Source organism: Choloepus didactylus, chromosome 15 (assembly GCF_015220235.1).
Source record: "Choloepus didactylus isolate mChoDid1 chromosome 15, mChoDid1.pri, whole genome shotgun sequence".
NCBI classification, from domain to species: Eukaryota; Metazoa; Chordata; class Mammalia; order Pilosa; family Megalonychidae; genus Choloepus; species Choloepus didactylus.
Genome location: NC_051321.1, coordinates 32,053,733 through 32,075,473, shown reverse-complemented (window position 1 = coordinate 32,075,473; position 21,741 = coordinate 32,053,733). Strand labels below are relative to the sequence as shown.

Below are 21,741 nucleotides of genomic sequence, written 5' to 3'. Positions count from 1 at the left end.
TTCTGAAGCTTTGAGAAAAATGTTTCTGCCAGTTCTTACTGCTTGTTCAAAGCTTCTTTGGGGATCATGAAGCCCTGAAGCTTTCACTGCTCCATCTTAATTGGGGAGTTACTGCCTGTGGAGTTTTGTTTTTAAATTATGCATCAATTTTGGGTGGAATGGACATTTTAACAATATTGAGTCTTTCAGTCCATAAACATGGTATAGCGCTCCATTTATTTATATCTTTTAAATTTTTCCTAAGCAATTTTTTTTTAGTTTTTAGTATGCATTTCTTTAATGTAAATTTATTCTTAAGTATTTAATCATTTCAATGCTCTTGTAAATTTTTTCATTCTCTAATTGTTGCTAATATATAGTAATAACAGTCATCTTTGAATGCTGACCTTGTTTACTGTGCTAAATTTGTGGTTCTAGATTCTTTAGGATATGATAGGTACAAAATTGTCATTTATGAATAAAGACAATTTTTTTTCCAGTGTGCCTTTTATTTCTTTTATGGACTCTAAGACTCCATAAAAGGTTTACCTATTAAGTTTATTTTTTCAGCAACTTAAACCTCCAGATGGCTCCTTTGCCAGATAAGCCCTGAAACCCAGATGTACCAGTCTCTCCAAGAACATTAACCAGTTTCATTCCTTTACCCCATAATGTCAACACCCCTTTTTAGCATGTAAAAGTTAGAATGGCCATTGCCCAGATATCCCTGAACATTGAGAGAATAATCAAATGAGAAGAGGAGTTATAGCTGAGAAGTTAGTATTTAACAAATGATTATGACTACTGACTCATTATATAAATATTTTTTAGATTGTAGTGTATTAGAAGAACCAGAAGGAAATATCTGAAATTGTTGAACTGTAATCCAGTAGCCTTGATCTTTGATACAATGAGTATGTAACTGTATAGCTTTGTCTTGTAACCATGTGATTATAAAAACCTGGTGACTGACACCCCCTTTATATAGTGTATGGGTAAATGAGTAATAAAATAAAGACATGCATAAAAAAATAATTATAGATTGGGAATGGGGGAAAATACCCCTATGTAATCTGTTACTATTTTTTATTTTGTTTTGATATTCAGATTGTTCCATTTTGTACTAATGAGGATCCTTTTAGGCTGGCTTCTGTGCCCCTTTGACAGGTCTCCAGCATTTTCTGCGTATTTCCAGTTCATCTTGTATTTTCTCTAATCAGTCCTAGAATCAGCCATTTTCCAGAGACTGTAGTTCCTTTTATTGCGGAATGGTATTTAGAAAATACAATTTATCCAGTTTGTTTTTATATCTTTATTTATATATTTTGAAAATCATGAGTTCACAATGATTCCTTCAATTCTAACCTAACATCACAGGATTTGTTCTAGATTTCCCTCTTCCCATATTTGTAATTCCCTTTTCTAAGAGTATGAAACCTGGTTTGAGATTTTTTTCCTTTCAGCACTTTGAAAGATGTTGTTCCCTTGTATTCTAGTCTCCATTGTTTATGATGAAACATTAGTCATTATTTCTATTGTTGTTCCCATATATACATATCATCCCTTTTTTCTTTGGCTGCTTTCAAGGTTTTGTCTTTGTCACTGGTTTTTCAGCAGTTTGACTGTGTTGAGCCTAAATGTTGTTTTCTTTGTATTTATTCTGTGTGGGGTTTGCTGATCTTTTAGATCAGTAAGACACTGGTTTTCACTAAATTTGGGAAATATTTGGTCATTATTTTACTGACTTTTCTTGTGCTTCATTTTCTCTCTCTTTTCTTCTTGGGAATCTAATTACATATATGATAGATCATTTGAAAGTGTCCTACAGATCACTGAAGCTCTGTTTTGTTTGGAGTTTTTTCTTTTTTTCTCCGGATTACATAATTTCAGTTGATCTGTCATCAAGTTCATTGACCTTTTCTTCTGCAGTATCCAATCTGCTTTTAAGCCTATCCAATAGATTTTAAATTACAGATAATATACTTTTCAATTCTAGAATTTTTATATAGTTCATTTTTGGTTTTCATTTTTTCTGACATTTCCCATGTGTTTACTCATTATCAACATTTAAGTCTTTGAACGTATTTATTCTAGCTTCTTTAGAGCCTTTATGTACTAATTCCTATAGCTAGGACATGTCAGGGTTGTTTTCTGTTGATTACTTTTTCTCTTGAGTATGGGTTCCATTTTTTTTGCTTCTTCTCATGTCTACTGATTTTTTTATTGTATATATGAATAATACATTACAGAGGCTCTTGATATAAAAAAAAATCTTCATCTGACTAAATTACTGACTGATTGCTGTGAACTTGTAGAGGTCTATTTTTACATTTGTCAGGGTGGGTGTGTTTTGGTTTTGCCCTTAGTTCTGAACATACTCTTTAGCCAAAGGCATGATTTTCCTTAGTTTTCATTGGAAAGCCTGAGGTGCCTTTTAAGGTCCTCTAACTTGGTAGGAGTCAGAATCTAAACTCTTGTCTCTCTTTCTGTGGATAGCAACTGGAGTCTACCTTCACATAATCACTGTAGGGGTCAGCCAAGGATTTGACAGGAATTTGTATACATATTTTAAGGCTTCCTCCTTCCCCTATGGTTCTCACTCCTTCTGGGATTTCCCTCCTCAATTTTTAGCCACTCTGGCATACTGGAACTCCATCCTCTGACTAAGGCTTTCTGAATTCTAGCCACCCTGCACCAAGTAGACTTGTGAGTGCCCTCAGGGAAAAAGCCCTTAAACATGGATCTCACCTAATTTGGTTCTCTTCTTTCAAGGGCCAACGTTCCTCCCACCAACCTAAGTCCCCCTACTTTAGGTCACTCTTCAGCACCTTTATATAATATTTTATATTTTGTCCTTAGTTTATAATTAGATAATAATTATAGGAGGGTTAATCCAATACAAACCTGTCTGCTGTTATTGGGAACCCAGAATTCTTGGATTAAAGTTTTATTTACTAAGTACTGATTACTTCATGAATATCTTTAAAACACGTAGTAAGTTTTGTTATTTGGATTTTTAAAAAATATTTATTATACATGAATAGTAAATGTTTTTATATCAACTACTTGGAAAAGAAATGCTGAACCCTGAGCCCAGAATATGTATGTACCAATAGTGCCTGTACACTCATGTCAAAATTTCCAACTTAATCCTTTAAAATTTGTGTTTTTAAAGACTTTTAATAGGATACAGAATAAAGCAGATACATTGATTTTTTAAATTTCAGTTTGTTTAAAAGGAGAATAAGATAATTCTGATGCATGCTAAAGTTTGACAACCCTTATTTATACCATCAGTTAAAAACTTAAGACTAAAAGGAATCATTTTATTTTATAAATATATTGAGCAGCTATTCATAATGAGTTTGCTTACTATCAAACATAAAGTATAATTAGTACATTTGAACCCGTTTACTATAATTCTATTTTAATTCGTCTCCTGAACAGACTACTAGATGTACTTAACGGGGTGATTTTAGATCTGGATAAATGTTGGTGGTTCTGGTTTGCTAATGCTGCCAGAATGCAAAACACCAGAAATCAATCGGCTTTTATAAAGGGGGTTTATTTGCTTACAGAGTTACAGTCTTGAGGCCATAAGCGTCCAAGATAAGTCATCAGCAATCGGGTACCTTCACTGGAGGATGGCCAATGGTGTCTGGAAAACCTGTGTTAGCTGGGAAGGCACATGGCTGGTGTCTGCTCCAGAGTTCTGGTTTCAAAATGGCTTTCTCCCACGGTGTTCCTCGCTAGGCTGCAGTTCCTCAAAAATGTCACTCTTAGTTGCGCTTGGGGTGTTGTCCTCTCTTAGCTTCTCCAGAGCAAGAGTCTGCTTTCAACGGCTGTCTTCAAACTCTCTCTCATCTGCAACTACTCTCTCAGCTCCTGTGCATTCTTCCAAGTGTCCCTCTTGGCAAGCTCGCTCCTTCTGTCTGAGCTTATATAGTGCTCCAGTAAACTAATCAAGGCCCATGCTGAATGGGTGGGGCCACACCTCCATGGAAGTTATCCAATGAAATGTCTCGCCCACAGTTAGTGATCACATCTCCACAGAAACATCCAATCAAAAGTCTGCAACCCAAACAACACCAATACCTTTCCTGCCCACACAAGACTGCATCAAAGATAACGGCATTTTGGGGGGCATAATACATCCAAACCAGCACATTGGTTTAGCTTTTTTTTTTAACTTTTTATTTTGAAATACTTTAAAGCTCACAGGACATTTACAAAAATAATTTTTAAAAATCCAGGTAGAGAATTCCAGTGCTACCTACCCTCCAGATACACCAACCCACCAATTTTAATATTTTGCCACATATGCTGTATCATTCTGTCTGTCTGTCTATCTATCTATCATCTTCTAAACACTTTTGAGTGTAAGTTTGTATAAATCATGCTCCTGGAACACTTAATATTGCCATGTGCATTTCCTAGGAACAAAGATTTCACTTATGTAACCACCTTAAATACAGTTATCTAATTCAAGAAACTTAACATTGATATAAAGCATGCATTCTGTATTCCAGTTTTTTTTCATATGATCCAGTGTGCTTTTGAGCCTTTTCTCCTACCTTGCTAGATCCCATCCAGGATCATGTATTGCATTTAATTGTCATTATCCCTTTAGTTGCTCTTTCTTTTTTTTTTTTCTCTCTCTCTCTCTCTTTTTCTTTTTCTTTTTTTTTTACTGCCAGAACATATATACAACATAAACCTTGCCATCCCAACCCTTCCCAAGTACATATTCAGTGGGATTAATCACATTCACAAAGTTGCAGTACCCTCACCACTATCCATTACTAGAACTTTCCCTTCACCCCAAACAGAAAACCTACTTTCATTTTGCATTAACTCATCATTGCCCCTGCCCCCCACGCCTGATAACCTGTACTCTGCTTTCTGTCTCTGTAAGTTTGCATATTTTCTGATATTTTCTTTGTGGTTACCATGGGGCTTAAATTTAACATTCTAAGTCTGTAACAATCTCCTTAGCTTTGATACCGATTTAACTTCAGTAATGTACACACGGTATGTTCCTTTACCCCTCCATCTCTCCATCTTTATGTAGTCCTTGTCACAAATTACATGTTAATACATTTTGAATCTAAAACCACTGATTTATCATTACATTTTGTACATTTGCATTTTAGATCCTGTAGGAATTAAAAAGCAGAGTTACAAACCATAAATACACTACTGGCATTTATATTTACCCATGTTATTATCTTTACTGGAGATCTTTATTTCTTCATGTGGCTTGTCATTTGTAGTATTCTCTCCTTTCAACATGCAGCACTCCCTTTAGCATTTCTTGTAGGGTGGGTCTAATGGTGACAAACTCCCTCAGCTTTTGTTTATCTGGGAATGGCATAATCCTCTCCTCATTTTTGAAAGACAGTTTTGCTGGATATAGAATTCTTGGTTGGTAATGTTTTTCTTTCAGTACTTTAAATATGTCATTCCATGGTTGCTATAAAGGAGAGGCTAGGCCTCCCTATAATTGTGCCTAAGAGCCTCCTCCCGAATGCCTCTTTGTTGCTCAGATGTGGCCCTCTCTCTCTAGCTAAGCCAACTTGAAAGGTGAAATCACTGCCCTCCCCCCTACATGGGATCAGACACCCAGGGGAGTGAATCTCCCTGGCAACGTGGAATATGACTCCCGGGGAGGAATGTAGACCTGGCATCGTGGGACGGAGAACATCTTCTTGACCAAAAGGGGGATGTGAAAGGAAATGAAATAAGCTCCAGTGGCAGAGAGATTCCAAAAGGAGCCGAGAGGTCACTCTGGTGGGCACTCTTACGCACACTTTAGACAACCCTTTTTAGGTTCTAAAGAATTGGGGTAGCTGGTGGTGGATACCTGAAACTATCAAACTACAACCCAGAACCCATGAATCTCGAAGACAATTGTATAAAAATGTAGCTTATGAGGGGTGACAATGGGATTGGGAAAGCCATAAGGACCACACTCCCTTTTGTCTAGTTTATGGATGGATGAGTAGACAAATAGGGGAAGGAAACAAACAAACAAACAGACAAAGGTACCCAGTGTTCTTTTTTACTTCAATTGCTCTTCTTCACTTTAATTATTATTCTTATTTTTTTTGTGTGTGTGCTAATGAAGGTGTCAGGGATTGATTTAGGTGATGAATGTACAACTATGTAATGGTACTGTGAACAATCGAATGTACGATTTGTTTTGTATGACTGCGTGGTATGTGAATATATCTCAATAAAATGAAGATTAAAAAAATAATAATAAAATAAATAAATATGTCATTCCATTGCCTCCTTGCCTCCATGGTTTCTGATGTGAAATTGAGGCTTCTTTGTATGTGACATGTTGCTTTCCTCATGTGGCTTTCGGAATTCTGTATCATTGGCATTCGACAGTTTGATTATAACATGGTGCAGTGTGGGTCTATCTGGGTTCATGCTGTTTGGACTTTGTAGAACATCTTGGATATTTATATTCATGTCTTTTGTTAAATTTGGGATGTTTTCAGCTATTTCTTTGATACTCTCTCCGCTCCTTTCTTTTTCTTCTACTGTGATTTCCACAGTGCATATATTGGCATGCTTGATATTGTCCCACAGCTTCCTCAGGCTCTTTCACCTTATTCTTTCTTCTTTCTTCTCCTTGGACAGAATGATTTCAATTTCTTATCTTTTAGTACATAATTCTTTTCTTCTGCCAGCTGTAATCTGCTGTTGAACTCTATGGAATTTTAGATTTCTGTTAGCCCTGTTTGGTTCTTTTTCATAATTTCCATCTTTCTATTGCTACTGTCTTTGTGTTCATCTGTTGTTTTCTTGATTTCCTTTAATTCTTTGATCATATTTACAGCCATTTTTTAAGTCTTTATCTGGTGTGTCCTGTGTCTGGGTCTCCTCATTGATGGTTTCTAATGCTTTAATATTCTTCCTTGCCTGGTCCGTTGCTTTCTGTTTCTTTGTATGTTTTGTAACCTTTTGTTGAAATCTGGCACTTTGATATTTTAACATGTTATCGCAGGATTTTAGTCTTTGAGGCATCTGTTCATTAAACTTATATACAGCTAGTGCTATGTCAAAGCTTTCCTTGAATGCCAGGAACGATGCGGGTGGGGAGTGGTATGGGAGGGTAGGAAGTTGAAGAAGGGAAGAAAAGAAAACTCCTTTCTCAGTCTTGGCAGATTGACTTGTGCAAACAGTGCTCTCCTTCAGGGCTTATCCCATGCAATGAGATTAGAGAATAGCTCCAGACCAAACTCTGGGGGTCTTGTCTTAAACATGCGTGATTGGCTATAAGAGTTGTCCTGTTTACATGGTTCCAAATGTCCCCTCTTCCCTAGGAAGCAGTTTCTTCATGGTCCCTAGCACCCTAGCACTGGACTGTATGTCCTATAGCCAGCAAACCCTTGCCCCAGGGGGCATTACTTGACTGCTCTCACCAGCTTTCTTTAAAAGAGCTCGGTGAGCCACTTTCTACATACAGGGCAAGTTCTGGGACTGAGTCCCCTGGTCTACCACCAGATGGGAATGGGCCAGACTTATGTTCCCAGTATGTACACAGGGTTACTCTGCTCCTTCTGGGAACCAGTACCAGGGACCTGCACTGGGAGTGCAGGCCAGCTCCTTGCTGAGCCATTGAGGGTTGGAAAAGGGGCCAGCCAGAGGACCAGGAGATGGTACCACTTGTAAATAGGCTTTTTCTTGATTCAGCACTCACCCTGTTACTACAGTCCTTTACTGTTTTCTGGAGCTTTGAGAAAGATGTTTTTGCCAGTAGTTGCTGGTGTTCAGATCTTATGTTCAGGGATGGAACCTTGTAGCATCTCATTCCATCATCTTAGTCCAGGAGAAGGCACTTTGTCTTTTTTCTTAGGTCCTGCTCTCAATTTTTTTCTTTTTTTCTTCTTAAAGGAATAATCAAAGCTTAATATATATTTATCCCTGTATTGTGAGATTCTTTCAAAGATTTCATGATTGGTTTTAGAATCATTTTATTCTGGATAGTTTGAAGATTTTTTATCCATTGTTCTGAATAACATGCATGTCCTCTCAGGTCTGATATACTTTTAGGTCTTAATGATTTTGAAGAGTTAGAAGGCTAAACAACAAAAATAGACCTTTGTAAGAACATTAATTGCTCTGTTTTAAATAGAGCTAAGTTCTTAAAATTTTTGTTAAAAAATCTACGTAACCAATAACCAATGCCCTCACCTTCCATATCACCAATCAAGCAACTCTGCTCACATGATTGTTCATGGGTATCAGAGGCTCTTACAGGGTTTCACTCTCTTGGCCCCCTTCTTCTACCTTATCCCTCAGCCCCCACAAATCTGGAATTTACAGGTATCTATTTTTGCATGCATTTTGAGAATTCAAAAGCTGTATGTGGTAGTATTTCAATATTTAAACCTGTTTCTAAAAAATTCTCTCTACAGACTTACAACAGCTGTGCCAGACTCTGCTTAAACCAGGAAACAGTATGTCTAGCAAGCACTGCTATGAAGACTGAAAATTGTGTGGCCAAAGTAAGTAATAATACTACTTATCATTGTATATTTACCACATGGTAACAATGTTTTAACTATAGGCATCTTTAATCATTATTGCTATTAAAGACTTTTATAGGATTATGTATATTTAAGGAAAGAGTACCAGCAGAATCATTTTCTCCAAAGCAGTTTGTAATTTGGATTCTCCTTCTCTTCAGTTGCAGCAGAATCTTTTGATTATTTATTCTGATCACACTTTAGACTAATTCACATTTGATGCCTGATAATAATTATGGATTGTCACAAATCAGTAAGATTGTGTAGGATAAGTACGGTTGTTTTTGTAAGTTAATTCATTATTTTTAAATACAATGAAGTATAGAGTACAGCATTATGAGGATTGTGAAACATGCTAAAGAGAATCCAATTATTTTATCACTATTATTATGTATTGAGTGGCAACTGATAGAAATATTGCTTATGGTGATCTTGATCTGAGTCGAGAAGTATGTTTAATCATGCATATCAGCTACCTTTTCTCATGTGTAATATGTGTCATATTTATAGCCTTGTTACAAAGATAATGTTAAGTATTAGAGCTATAAGACTTTGCAACCATGACTCATGTTTTCCTGTTATTTGTCATTACTTGGGAACTTTGACCTGAATTTAGATACAGCCATTTCGATTATTTTAGGAGTAAGTAAAATTCCAGTATGGGCTCTGTTTCTAGAATTTACTTTAAATATCTGCAAAATTATTGCATTTGTAACCATTCAGTAATTTGTCATTGTTACAACAGTCCCAACTTTACCTTAGTTTAATCTGTTGTATTATAACTCAGACCCCTCAGTTACTGTTATTATTAGAGCCAGTAGATGGTGTCATGTAGTCACCATCCTCTGCTATAAAAATCCAAGGACAGGGATATTTAGTATTTTTTTTATTTTATTGCTTTAAACATGCAGTGGTATCTGTGCTTAGATTATCAACTAAAAATGTATCATATAAAATATAACCACTGGAATGGTCCCTATAAAAAATGTCAGAACTTATTTAAAAATATAGTTAAGAAAGATAGAGTTCATCAGTTAAGTGTCTCTTGAATTAGAATGTCTTAATAATTGCTACAAAATATTATAAATTATATATATAATAATTAATATATATATAATTTATATATAAATGTATATTTATATATATATGTCATTTAATACAACTGGGAACTGCTATTTTATATCCAGCATTTGTGCATGAGGAAGTAGGGGGCAGCTATTTGGGCCTTTAAAAATAATCTTTCCCCTTTTTGGGCATGCTGCTCTTAGTTTCATCACAAGCAGGTAACTTCTGGCTAAACCAGGTAAAATCTTAGCATGAGCACTGATCCAAGGACAGGGTGACGATTTTAATGAGTTTCATTGAGAGCTGGCCAAGTGAGCATCTGTTCCTTTTGTTTTCTCCATACTTTATAAGCCAGGATCTCTAAGCTACATAGTTATGTTGATGTGTGTCTGTATATGCGCTTTTTTCTTCTGCCACCCTCTACCTCAGTAGTGCATGGCTAAAAATCTTCTGGCATCTGGCACAATGGCATAATTTCTTTTATGCTTTTGGGTGAGGAAATAAGTTTACTCATTGCTGCTCATCGACCTGTTTCACTTGCTCCCAGATGGTGACCCTCTCACCCCATTCTTGCTTATTTTAACATTATTCTGACACCTATATCCTTTCATTGTCCCCTTAAATACCCTAGCTTCATAATGATTTCTATCATTTCGTGTTGGAAACCACCTAACTTGCTGGTTCCATTTGCTGGCCCGGATCCTGTCTTCCAGTTTACTGCTTCAGATTTAAGCCAATAATCAGTTGTAGATGGCAAATGAAAACATATAGCTGGAAAAATTTCTTTCTTTAAACAGCCTCCAGTGTGGTACCAAGAACATGGAAATACTGACAGTTTTCCTGTTTATTTACATGTGTTGTATGGTGTCTCATGATCCCTTGATGTTTCTACTGGCTTCATTTATTGCTTGACCTTTGAAAGGTAAACACTTGCATTATTTTTGTAGGTCCCTATTCCTGTTAATCACCTTTAGCCCCCAATTGACTAGTTTCATCTACTACAGTGATTTTTAACTCAGTTTAAGTGTCTGGTGTTGATTCAGATTGTGCTCCAATATGGTCTTGAAAGTGCATCCATCTCCATGTGATGGCAACTATAATATAGTGATATTAACCATTTTTGTCTTCTGACTAGTTTAAAGCAACTAAATTCTTATGAGAGTGACTTCAGTTTGGGTGGAGATAGTAATTATACTCCTCAACCTTATTATTGAATACTGTTTACATGAGTTTTAGTGGAGACCTTAGTATCAGTTATTCCTTTTAAAAATAGCAATATTATGTTCAGACCCCAATGGTACATTGCTTGTGACTCATGAATTGTCTTAGTCTCACAATAGCTCTATGAAAAGAGTACCCATTCATCCTTTTTGGAATACTAGAAAACAAAGCTTTAAAACAGTAAATGATTTCACTATAGCCACCATAGTTGACAGTAATGTTCTTAATCTTTAACTTCAAGAGTAAGGCCTAAGAAAATATTTTAAAATAAAAATGGGGGAGGGGTCATTTTATAAGTATAACTCAATTCAAATAGTATTTGGAGGCATTGAAATGTCATTTATTTTCTTCGGAAGCCTCCTTTCTTACTAATTACAGTTCTGTAGTTCATGAGATTTGTGTTTGGAACATGATGAGCTTTGTATTTATTGTAGCTTTAAATGAACAGTCATTATTGGTTGTCAACTTAGTCTTTAAAATCCATAATTACATTGGGCCTAATTGTCAACCTTCATGATGTTTTTTAATTGGTGAGGAAAGCTAACTGGAAAACTGAAGTGCATTAATTTCTTATGTTATCTTTTTATTGACTTGAATAAAATATTACTGAAAATTTTGGTTTCAGGCTTCAGGATTTTCCCTAATTCACCTTTACACTCACACTCACAGACAGATAGACACACACATACACCCAAACATATATAGTTAAAATTGAGTTTTTTGCACACATCTACCTAGATTCCTGGCCTAGGTAGAAGTTCTGCCTTTTTGTGATTAGGAGATAAAATCCCTTCAGAAGTCCTTTGTGGATTGACTGTATTTTGGTTGTTGTTTGTTGTTATTGTTATTTACTTGAGACTGATAATCTGTTTGCAGCTGAGACAGAAAAATGTGATGTTCCTTTCCACTCACTCCAGATTTTGATAGAAGACTTGTTTTATTTATTTCCAAAATTATATCCGCAGGAAACAAGCTGTTTAAATTCAGATTATGCTGAAGCAAAATGGTCCTGGTATGAGAAGCAACGTGCTGTTTTACGAGCACAGAGTCCCTTTTCTCATAACTGATTGATAGTAAATATTTTCCTGAAGAATTATTGCCAACCATGAACAGTGCAACTGTTTCACTTTTTTTCTGTGCTACTTGCTGTACCAGCCATTGTCGGTAATTAAGATCTACAATTCACAATGCAGACGTTTGCACTTCCTCTGGGTCTGCGCTATTTATAAGGCATTTCAGCTGTTGAGAGTTTCTTTTGAGTTTTAAACTACATATTAACAGGCTTCTTTAATATACTGTTCCACAAGTAGCATGTCATATGGTCCATCCTTCACACAGACACCTCTATCAAGTCTAAACATTGGCTTTGTGGTGAACATATTAAGATTTAACCATATAATTGAGGCAAATATGGTTGGAAAAACTGGAGTAACATGTTACACGTTAGGTTTATTGCTATTTCAAATAAGGCAGGAAGAAGTTTGGAAATAATATTTTTTCTTTCATCTTTAAATGTTCACATGAAATTTAGTATGTGTTAATGAGAAATACATAGTAAATGATTTTTCCAAGGTCACTTTGACTTAATAACAGAATCAAGGATCCCTATTATAGACAAGAGTTTGCATGTTTGTCAGATTAAAGATGCAAGAATACATTTCCTTCTAGATGTGTATGATATTTAAGAATACTGACATGGAGCACCAAAATAGATCAGCAGATTGCCTGCACATTTGTTGTGTAATCAGCTTCAGGAACCCTAAGTAGCATATGCTATTGGTGAGGAAAGTGTAAACAGGAATTCTGGTCTCTGTTAAAATTGGTAGAATTCAAAGCCATTTCCAAACAAGAAGAGAGTTAATTTAAAAAATGCTGAGACCCCAGCCCAGAATGTTCATTAATTTTGCCTAGAATCAGAATAACTGCTTGCAGTCTCCGTGCTGCCGGCACTCATTGTTAAACATACAGGAAAAAGAAACAGGAAACTGAAAGCTGTCAAAATATGTTTAAAACTTTGTCTGAGTGGGGACTAGGCTAACAATTTTTATGCCTGGAGTCCAGCTGCACTGATTCTGCCCAGTGGCCACCAGCATCTTCCAGCAGAGCAAATCTGCAGAGAAAGGGAGGGCACAGATTTCAGTGCTTATTTCTTAATGGCCTCTTGAATATGGACAGAACTTAACAACAAAGCCATTCCAAGGTAGATGTATATGACAAAACCAAAACTTTCTGTAGTTTTTTTTTTTTTTTTTTTTTGAATTACACTTTTTCCGTAAACTTCTTTTCCTCAGTGAACTCTTTAAGACCTATTTTAGATAGCAGCAGCAGTTCAACTCACGGGAACCACTCATGTATCTGACTGAGGCACTTCAAGATGCTAGAACTTATTCACATTTCTATCTAGCCAGGGAGCTAATAAGATTGAGTTTGTCTTTGTGGATTGATCTAGATTAGCATGAGAAGAGCCCAGTCACTGCCTTCCTCAGTGAAAAGAGAAAGGTTGGGCAAAAGAGGAGTGAAGGAAGAAAGGTCTTCAAGCATTGACTGCAGTATTGCCTGCTGATGTATGTGTGATCACCCGCACAGAGATCACATGGCTTCTCCAAAAGTCAAACGATCAATTCGCCTCGTTTTGGCTCTGTACTTAATGCACAAACAGTGCGATCTGCGGGGCTGTAATTGCATTGTTAGGGCCAAGGAACAAGCCTGTGCCTTTTCAGCAGACAGCTGGCAGGGAGAGAGGCATGTTGTTAGGAAAGAGAGAGGCAAGGCAAATAAAATTACTGCTAACGCTCAGAGATCGGCAGGAGTCCTACTTGCCTAATCTTACCGGTGGGAGCAAGCGGCTGTTGTAATCCAATTATAGCAGCATAAGCAATTTGTTAGACACTCCGCATAATGTAACAATTTCCCAATAAACTCTGACTTGTAATAACGTCGGCAAGAGTCCACATAAATCTGCCGGAATGGTGGGGGATGGAGCATTCGGCTGGGGGCTTGTAATTGGTGCCATCAGCACGTTTTGCAGAGTGCAGTATGGTGCAGTCTTTTAGTGCAGGAATTTTAAGGAGAAAAGCATGGCACACGTTTCTTAGAAAAAGAAAAGTAGCCATTAAAAGGGGAGCAGCTAAAAGGGCATACTCTTGCCTTCACATTACCTAGGAATCTTAGTGTGGAAAGAAAACAGGAGGGAGCCATGTTTCCTTCTAATACTAAAGTGGGAGCGAGGTGGGGGGAGAATGCGTGGATTAGTTAAATTTCTTTATTTAAAGAAATCCGTTTCTGTTATTTTATTCCCTCCTCCTCCAGTCCTCCAAAATGCTGTTCAGGCAGCATTTAGCTAACATCTTTACAAAACGTTCGTAGCCAGACAAGCCTAGAAGTGCCAAGTTTAAATTGATTTTCTTATTTTAGAGGTTAGCATTTTCTTTACAATATGAAAATGTATTTTCTTTGTGCCAGAACAAGTCTTTTAAGAAGATATTATCTTGTTGATTGTAAAACCTTTCTGCAGAGTTCTACCTTCTGCTTTAAGAAACCTCTTACTGAAGGGCTTAAAATCCAGCTTGCTGTTTGCTTAGCTGGCTGTATTCCACTGATTATTTTCCAGTTCTGAAATAATATTTTGAATATCTGTGATAACAGGATTAGTAATCTTTCCTGTTGAAAATTTACGTTGTACTAGAATATAGTCTCTACTATTTAAAAATATATCTGTATGAACTTTATAGAAATGATTTTGATTCCTAAGTCATAAAATTTCTGTTTTGGAAAAATATTTGTGGTTGTATACAGCAAAATAAAACCACCCTTATTTATTGATTAACATTTAATCTAGGATTTCTTATTTATATGAGGTGTAAGGAGGTGAATAGTGCTCATAGATTTGAGTTAATACACAGATTTTCATGCTTCTGAGCATACATTAAATGTTATCTACTTTCTTAACCCAGCCCAGCCCTTCATTGCTGCTAATTTGTGTCAAAACTGAGCTTCTGAAATAAGAACAGGATTCTTCAAAATAACGTGTTGCTGTGGGTATTACAATAACTATTTACTTTCAGTATAAACATTTCTTTCTACTGAAACAAATGCTGCCTTGTTTGAGTGGAGCTACATCAATAAACTGCATTGCCTCTAATAAAGCCACTCAGTGTCTGAGTTTAACTAATGACTGATTTTCAAGGCTTTGACAGTGAACTGTGTGCGTTATTTTCTCCTGATATTGTAAAAATAATGAGAGCAAATTAGAACAATCAGTTTACACAGATAGCTCCTGATTGGAGACGATGGACAATATGGCAGCAGGTAATCCATCTTCCGGCTCCTGTCACATTAACTTCAGCAATGTGAAAAGATGAGGTGGGGTAAGCAGGGATCCTGTCCAGTCGGAACACTGAAATTAATGAGAAGAGCATTGTTCTGTGATCAACCTTTTAATTAGCAAAATTGGAAACGGAGGGAGAGATGAAGGCGGCACCACAGCTGCACAATGCCAGGCACAATTTCTGAAAAAGTGGGGAAAAAACCCCACTGTTTTACTTTCCCCTTTTATTGCTGTATACAGGTATTGTGTTTCCATTACATAGTTGGGTTACAGATTTTAGTATTGCCTACTTTCCAAAGTAATGTTACAAATATGGTTGATGTGTTAATAACCTAGAGGGATTTTAATTCTATCCGGGGTTATTTAGGATTTTGATTGCCAGCAGACTTTCTTTAGCATTATACTCTGTTTTAAGTTTTGGTTTTTTTAAAATCAAGTAACCAGAGAGGAATTAAATTTGAAAAAGATCTGCCTTGATGAACCTCTTCTTCCTACCCCACCCCTCCAATTTAGAGTTCTCCTCTTGAAAAAAAACATGAAGGTTTTCTGGGCTGGAGCACTTCTGTTACTTCAAGTTGTTTAAAAGAGAAGCAAAATCTAGACAGTAAGCTGTGACATATTTAATTGTGTTCTTTTCCTGATTCTGTTTATTCGGAAATTCAGGTTTTTTCTATGCCATAGACTTCTCAGTGTTAGGACTGTGTTATTTCAATTTATATAATTGAGAATTGGATATCAATCAAGTATGGTGTGTTCATAGGAGGAAGAGGGGAAAAAAATATGTGGTAACTGAGATTAAAGGCTGATTCATCAATTTAAAGCTCAGTTATACTAAAATTGTAACCTTGTTATTATCCCTGTAATATTGGAAAATACAATATATGTCTGTGGAAAAAATTAATGAGCTAAATTTTCGGTACCAAGTCAGCACCTGTTTTCTGGACCTTTTTTGGCAGGCTTTAAATTTGGGAAATAAGGCCATCAGGACATGTAGCATTTTAGTCTTTGTACCTTAAGCTCAGTGCCTTAAGAGAAAGCTAGTAATATACTAGTGGAAGTTAGTAATATGTAGATTATGTAAACAAATTCAGGTATCTTCCAAATGTTATAAAATAAAGATATTTTTTCTTGATATTAACAATTAATTGACTTAGAAGGCATTTATTTAAAGTATAAAACATAGGAGCTGGTTAGCAGGTACCCATTTGAGCAAGAAAGAGTCTCATCTGAAATATTCAGGTTAGGTATAGGTGATCTTTTCTCATCATAGTTAATATTTAGGGCTTTTTTTTCATGATATGTATAACTAATGGAAATTTTTAGTATCATGCCCTACCTAGCCTTTCAGCACTAGGATATTGTATTTACAGAGACTAAGCCCCTGATGTTATGTCTCCCATGCAAAACCTGTAGAATAAAAGCACTTTACTTCTCCCTCACATTCACCCCTCGTCAACTCTCTCCCTAAAAACTCCTTAATATAGTTCCTGGGATTGTGTCAGAGCACAAATCCAATTTTTGTTTTGTTTTGTTTCATTTTTTGACTTATAGTGAGTTTTTCCTGAAAATATTCTTTTAAACTTGTATGTATCAGTCTAAAGTGTATTTTAGGATCAGCGATATAATACCAAATACCATCTAGGACTTTTTCCCCCACTCTTTAAGAGAATGGTATTACTGTGCATATCAGTATTTTAAAGCCCACTGGTGGAATTTTGCATGATGCTTTCCTTAATCTGGAAAAGGGATTTTTATTCCTATAGCTTTTATGGATTTTTGTGGCTGTTCATGGGTGTAAACATTCTCCTTTCTCCTCTTTGGCAGTTTCAGAAGCCTGGGCTCAGAAGCTCTGCATGAATAAATATGTTCTTAGTCATATGGTTAAACAGATCACTTACAAAGCTTGTGAAATCCGAGCCTTCCTTTTGAACCTTTCAGTACCCATGAGCTCAGGATCCATACATGTAAAATTTTATTCTTGTGTTGTGACTTCAGCTTGTAAGGCAAATGAGCTATGAACTTAAATGACTATTCTGCTCCATACCAAGATACTACAAAATATATAGTATTTTTCCCATTTTCCAATGATTCTGGGAGTTCTGTCTGTGTTTAGTGATCCTGCCAATATTTGTTCTTGTTGTTAGCATTCTTTCCCAGTAAGATTTTGCTTCTTAAGATTAGTGTTAAAATAGATGTCCCTTTTTTGAGGACATTGGTTTTGTTTACACTAGTAACTTCAGAAATGTCCAACTAGCTGAATGACCGAGAAACTCCTTTTTAATTTCCTAATAGAGCTGAAGTTACCTAGTCACCCTAAATTCCACTAATCCCAAAGTTTATCAGCAGAGGTTCACTTTAGAGAAAGTTTCATCACTATAGTTCTTTGAAGCTCAGCTAGTACATTCTTTGAAGCTCAGCTAGAACACCCTTATTTAAACTTTTTGTGTATAGAATTAGTTGACTCTCTGAGGGTATTATAATCCTGTCTTAATTTTCTTTTTGCTTCCCCCTTTTTTGCTGATTTTTAGTTTTTATATATGCTTCCATAGAAAGAATGGGAAAATGTCCATTTCCTTAGGAGAGAACATATTAATATTTATTGAGCCCCTGTATTCAGGTATTGTGCTAGCTGTATGTTTTCTGTTTTAATCCTCATATAAACCTGGTGAAATGGATGGTAATACCCCTATCTTAGAGAGAAGGAACTTGAAACTTAGAGAAGACAAGCCTTTTCCCAAGTTTTCACGTCTTTCAGTCAGGTTTTGAACTGTCTTACTTCAGAGCCCTTGTTCTTCAAGTAGTTACCCTTTAAGTAGTACTTGGAGTCCTGGTATCTCTTCTACTAGGATATTTGCACACATACACCCCCACCACCACCATTAAATAAGACCTCTAGCTTGTCTTCATTTGATTTCTACAGCACTTTTGCCGTGTAGCACATGTAATTTCCTCATCTCTTTTCCTTTCTTTTACTGCTTGTGAAATATCCTTCAGGCTGAACAGCACCAAATACTATATTCAGAAAACTTAACTATCTGTATTCTCGGCTACCTAGTCAATACTTCTACTATGCATCTTTAGGTGCTTGTTACTCAACAGTAATCACCTAGCTTATAAACATAGTATACAGGACTTTAAAGATTCTAAAATGAACTCATGGCTCCAGTTTATATTGTCCTCAATACAAAATTAGTGGAACAATATTGGACAACTGGTTTAAGGTGGTAACTCATACCTTAGTTTGTGTTTTAGAAGTTGTTTTGAAATACACACCTCATCTTACTGTCTTTTGTCAAGATTTATAGTGTAAGCGTGCAATAGCCATCCTTTCATACCCAAAAAAATTTGTTGTCCCCAGTTAAGCTTGGTAATTAATTTTGTCAATTAAAAAAAAATGTCCCTTAACACTTCAAAGCCCAGACTCTGTCTTATCACACTGGTAAATATTTTTGTATTTGTGTGCCTGCTTCTAGATGATTTGGTGATTGAGAAAACATCGTGATGATGGTGTCAGAATTAATAGTTGGACTTTGAAATCCTCTGTTTCAGAGAGGAGGGGTGGGACAGGGGTGAGTGATTAAGAAGAAACAGGTTCATCAAAAACAAAAAGCAAACAAATAATATTGATTGGATATATACATTTTTATTCCTTGGATGTTCTCTAATGGAAAGAATAGAAGTACTTGACAGTTAACATTGACATAAATTTCATGCCCGGACTTGTATGGTATGTAAGGGGCGCTTTCTCAGATGGAACACTAAGACCATGACAAACAAAAATGTTAAAATATTTCTAGAAGGATGAGCATACATTTAGTTGTTTTATGCCTCAAACATCACTTCTCTGGTTTTGTCCTCAAGGAATATTTAAGAGCATTAGAAATTTAATTATAAAGATTTTTTTTTTAAACCTGGGAGTAAGACAAAAGGGAAATACAGAAAATCGTGCTTAAAAAGAAATGGTTCCTACAGTGTTAACTATGGAGTCTGTAGCGTGACTCTGTAATGGAATATCATGGCAGGGGGTATAATACTGTAAATAAGATGAATATGCCACTTGTGGATTAATGGGAAACCTAAAGAGTGGCTTTATTTACATCTTTGTGTGAAGTTCGTTTCCAGTTTGTGTATTTACTCTTATTCTTATGTAGGTTGTAGAGTAGGGTGGGGGTACTTATAAACTGGACTTTTATTTTTATTTTTTTTAATATAGAATTAATGAAGTCATTTTAGACTTCAAAGTTGATAGGTTAAAGGAGTTTTCTTCTTTGACACTTTCTCTGGATAGTACTTAAGGAGAAGAGGGTGTTTCTCAAATCTAATGAAATACAGCTATTTTTTCTATTTTGTTATGAAAGCTAAAGAGTAGTTATAGGTACTACATATCTCTAGTTACAGTAGATTCCATTTACAGCAATACAGTTTTACAGATATGCTTATTTTCAAGAAAAGTCTGGGTAACAACTAATGTAAACTTGAAAGTATCTAGCCTGGAACACTATAGGAGCCACTATATCAACATTATAACATCAGAACATGCAATAAAAGTAAGTACTGAGTGAAAATTTTATATGCCAATATCTTAGTCAGTTGTCTAGGTAGTTGATTGCCAATTAATACTATTAGTAAACGCTTGAAACTTCAGAAGTTTGAGATATAAATTATTATTTATTCTCTGCTTCCCTCAATTGAAAATGTATTATATAAGTTACTTTTAAAAGGCAAACTGTATGCAAAAGTTAATTGTCTTCATTGTAGAGTTTGTATTATATTACTTTTTTTTTTTAATCATCATTTTATTGAGATATATTCACATACCACGCAGTCATACAAAACAAATTGTACTTTCGATTGTTTACAGTACCATTACATATTTGTACATTCATCACCTAAATCAATCCCTGACACCTTCATTAGCACACACACAAAAATAACAAGAATAATAATTAGAGTGAAAAAGAGCAATTGAAGTAAAAAAGAACACTGGGTACCTTTGTCTGTTTGTTTCCTTCCCCTACTTTTCTACACATCCATCCATAAACTAGACAAAGTGGAGTTTGGTCCTTATGGCTTTCCCAATCCCATTGTCACCCCTCATAAGCTACATTTTTATACAACTGTCTTCGAGATTCATGGGTTCTGGGTTGTAGTTTGATAGTTTCAGGTATCCACCACCAGCTACCCCAATTCTTTAGAACCTAAAAAGGGTTGTCTAAAGTGTGCGTAAGAGTGCCCACCAGAGTGATCTCTCGGCTCGTTTAGGAATCTCTCTGCCACTGAAGCTTACTTCATTTCCTTTCACATCCCCCTTTTGGTCAAGAAGATGTTCTCCGTCCCACGATGCCGGGTCTACATTCCTCCCCGGGAGTCATATTCCACGTTGCCAGGGAGATTCACTCCCCTGGGTGTCTGATCCCACGTAGAGGGGAGGGCAGTGATTTCACCTTTCAAGTTGGCTTAGCCAGAGAGAGAGGGCCACATCTGAGCAACAAAGAGGCATTCGGGAGGAGACTCTTAGGCACAAATATAGGGAGGCCTAGCCTCTCCTTTGCAGCAACCGTCTTCCCAAGGGTAAAACTTATGGTAGAGGGCTCAACCCATCAAACCACCAGTCCCATATGTCTGTGGTCATGTTAGCAACAATGGAGGTGGGGTAGGCGAATACCCCTGCATTCTCCACAGGCTCCTCAAGGGGGCACTACATCTTTTTTTTTTTCCTTGTTTTTCTTTTTTTTTTTTTTTTAACTTTCCCTTCTTTTTTAAATCAACTGTATGAAAAAAAAGTTAAAAAGAAAACAAACATACAATAAAAGAACATTTCAAAGAGACCATAACAAGGGGGTAAGAAAAAGACAACTAACCTAAGATAACTGCTTAACTTCCAACATGTTCCTACTTTACCCCAAGAAAGTTACATAATATAGCAACATTTCTGTGAACTTGTTCCTACTATATCCATCAGAAATTAACAGACCATAGTCATTTCTGGGCATCCCCAGAACGTTAGCTTATCTGTTCTTCTTGGATTATTGTTCCTCCTTCCTTAATTGCTCTCTACTGCTAGTTCCCCTACATTCTACATTATAAACCATTTGTTTTACATTTTTCAAAGTTCACATTAGTGGTAGCATATAATATTTCTCTTTTTGTGCCTGGCTTATTTCGCTCAGCATTATGTCTTCAAGGTTCATCCATGTTGTCATATGTTTCACCAGATCGTTCCTTCTTACTGCTGCGTAGTATTCCATCGTGTGTATATACCACATTTTATTTATCCACTCATCTGTTGAAGGACATTTGGGTTGTTTCCATCTCTTGGCAATTGTGAATAATGCTGCTATGAACATTGGCGTGCAGATATCTGTTCGTGTCACTGCTTTCCGATCTTCCGGGTATATACCGAGAAGTGCAATCGCTGGATCGAATGGTAGCTCTATATCTAGTTTTCTAAGGAACTGCCAGACTGTCTTCCAGAGTGGCTGAACCATTATACAGTCCCACCAACAATGAATAAGAGTTCCAATTTCTCCACATCCCCTCCAGCATTTGTAGTTTCCTGTTTGTTTAATGGCAGCCATTCTAACCGGTTATATTACTTTTTACTTG

The 21,741-nt window shown here is 36.2% G+C and overlaps 1 protein-coding gene across 12 annotated transcripts in view; it reads left to right on the top strand.

Annotated features, from left to right (window-relative positions):
• Window positions 1-21,741, top strand: part of BTRC (beta-transducin repeat containing E3 ubiquitin protein ligase) — a 227,594-nt gene that overhangs the window by 149,897 nt on the left and 55,956 nt on the right. For all 12 annotated transcript variants that reach the window (XM_037804156.1, XM_037804153.1, XM_037804157.1 and 9 more), the window contains one exon: window positions 8,412-8,501. In XM_037804156.1, the coding sequence (XP_037660084.1) occupies window positions 8,412-8,501 (90 nt within the window). The remainder of the gene's footprint in view (window positions 1-8,411; window positions 8,502-21,741) is intronic.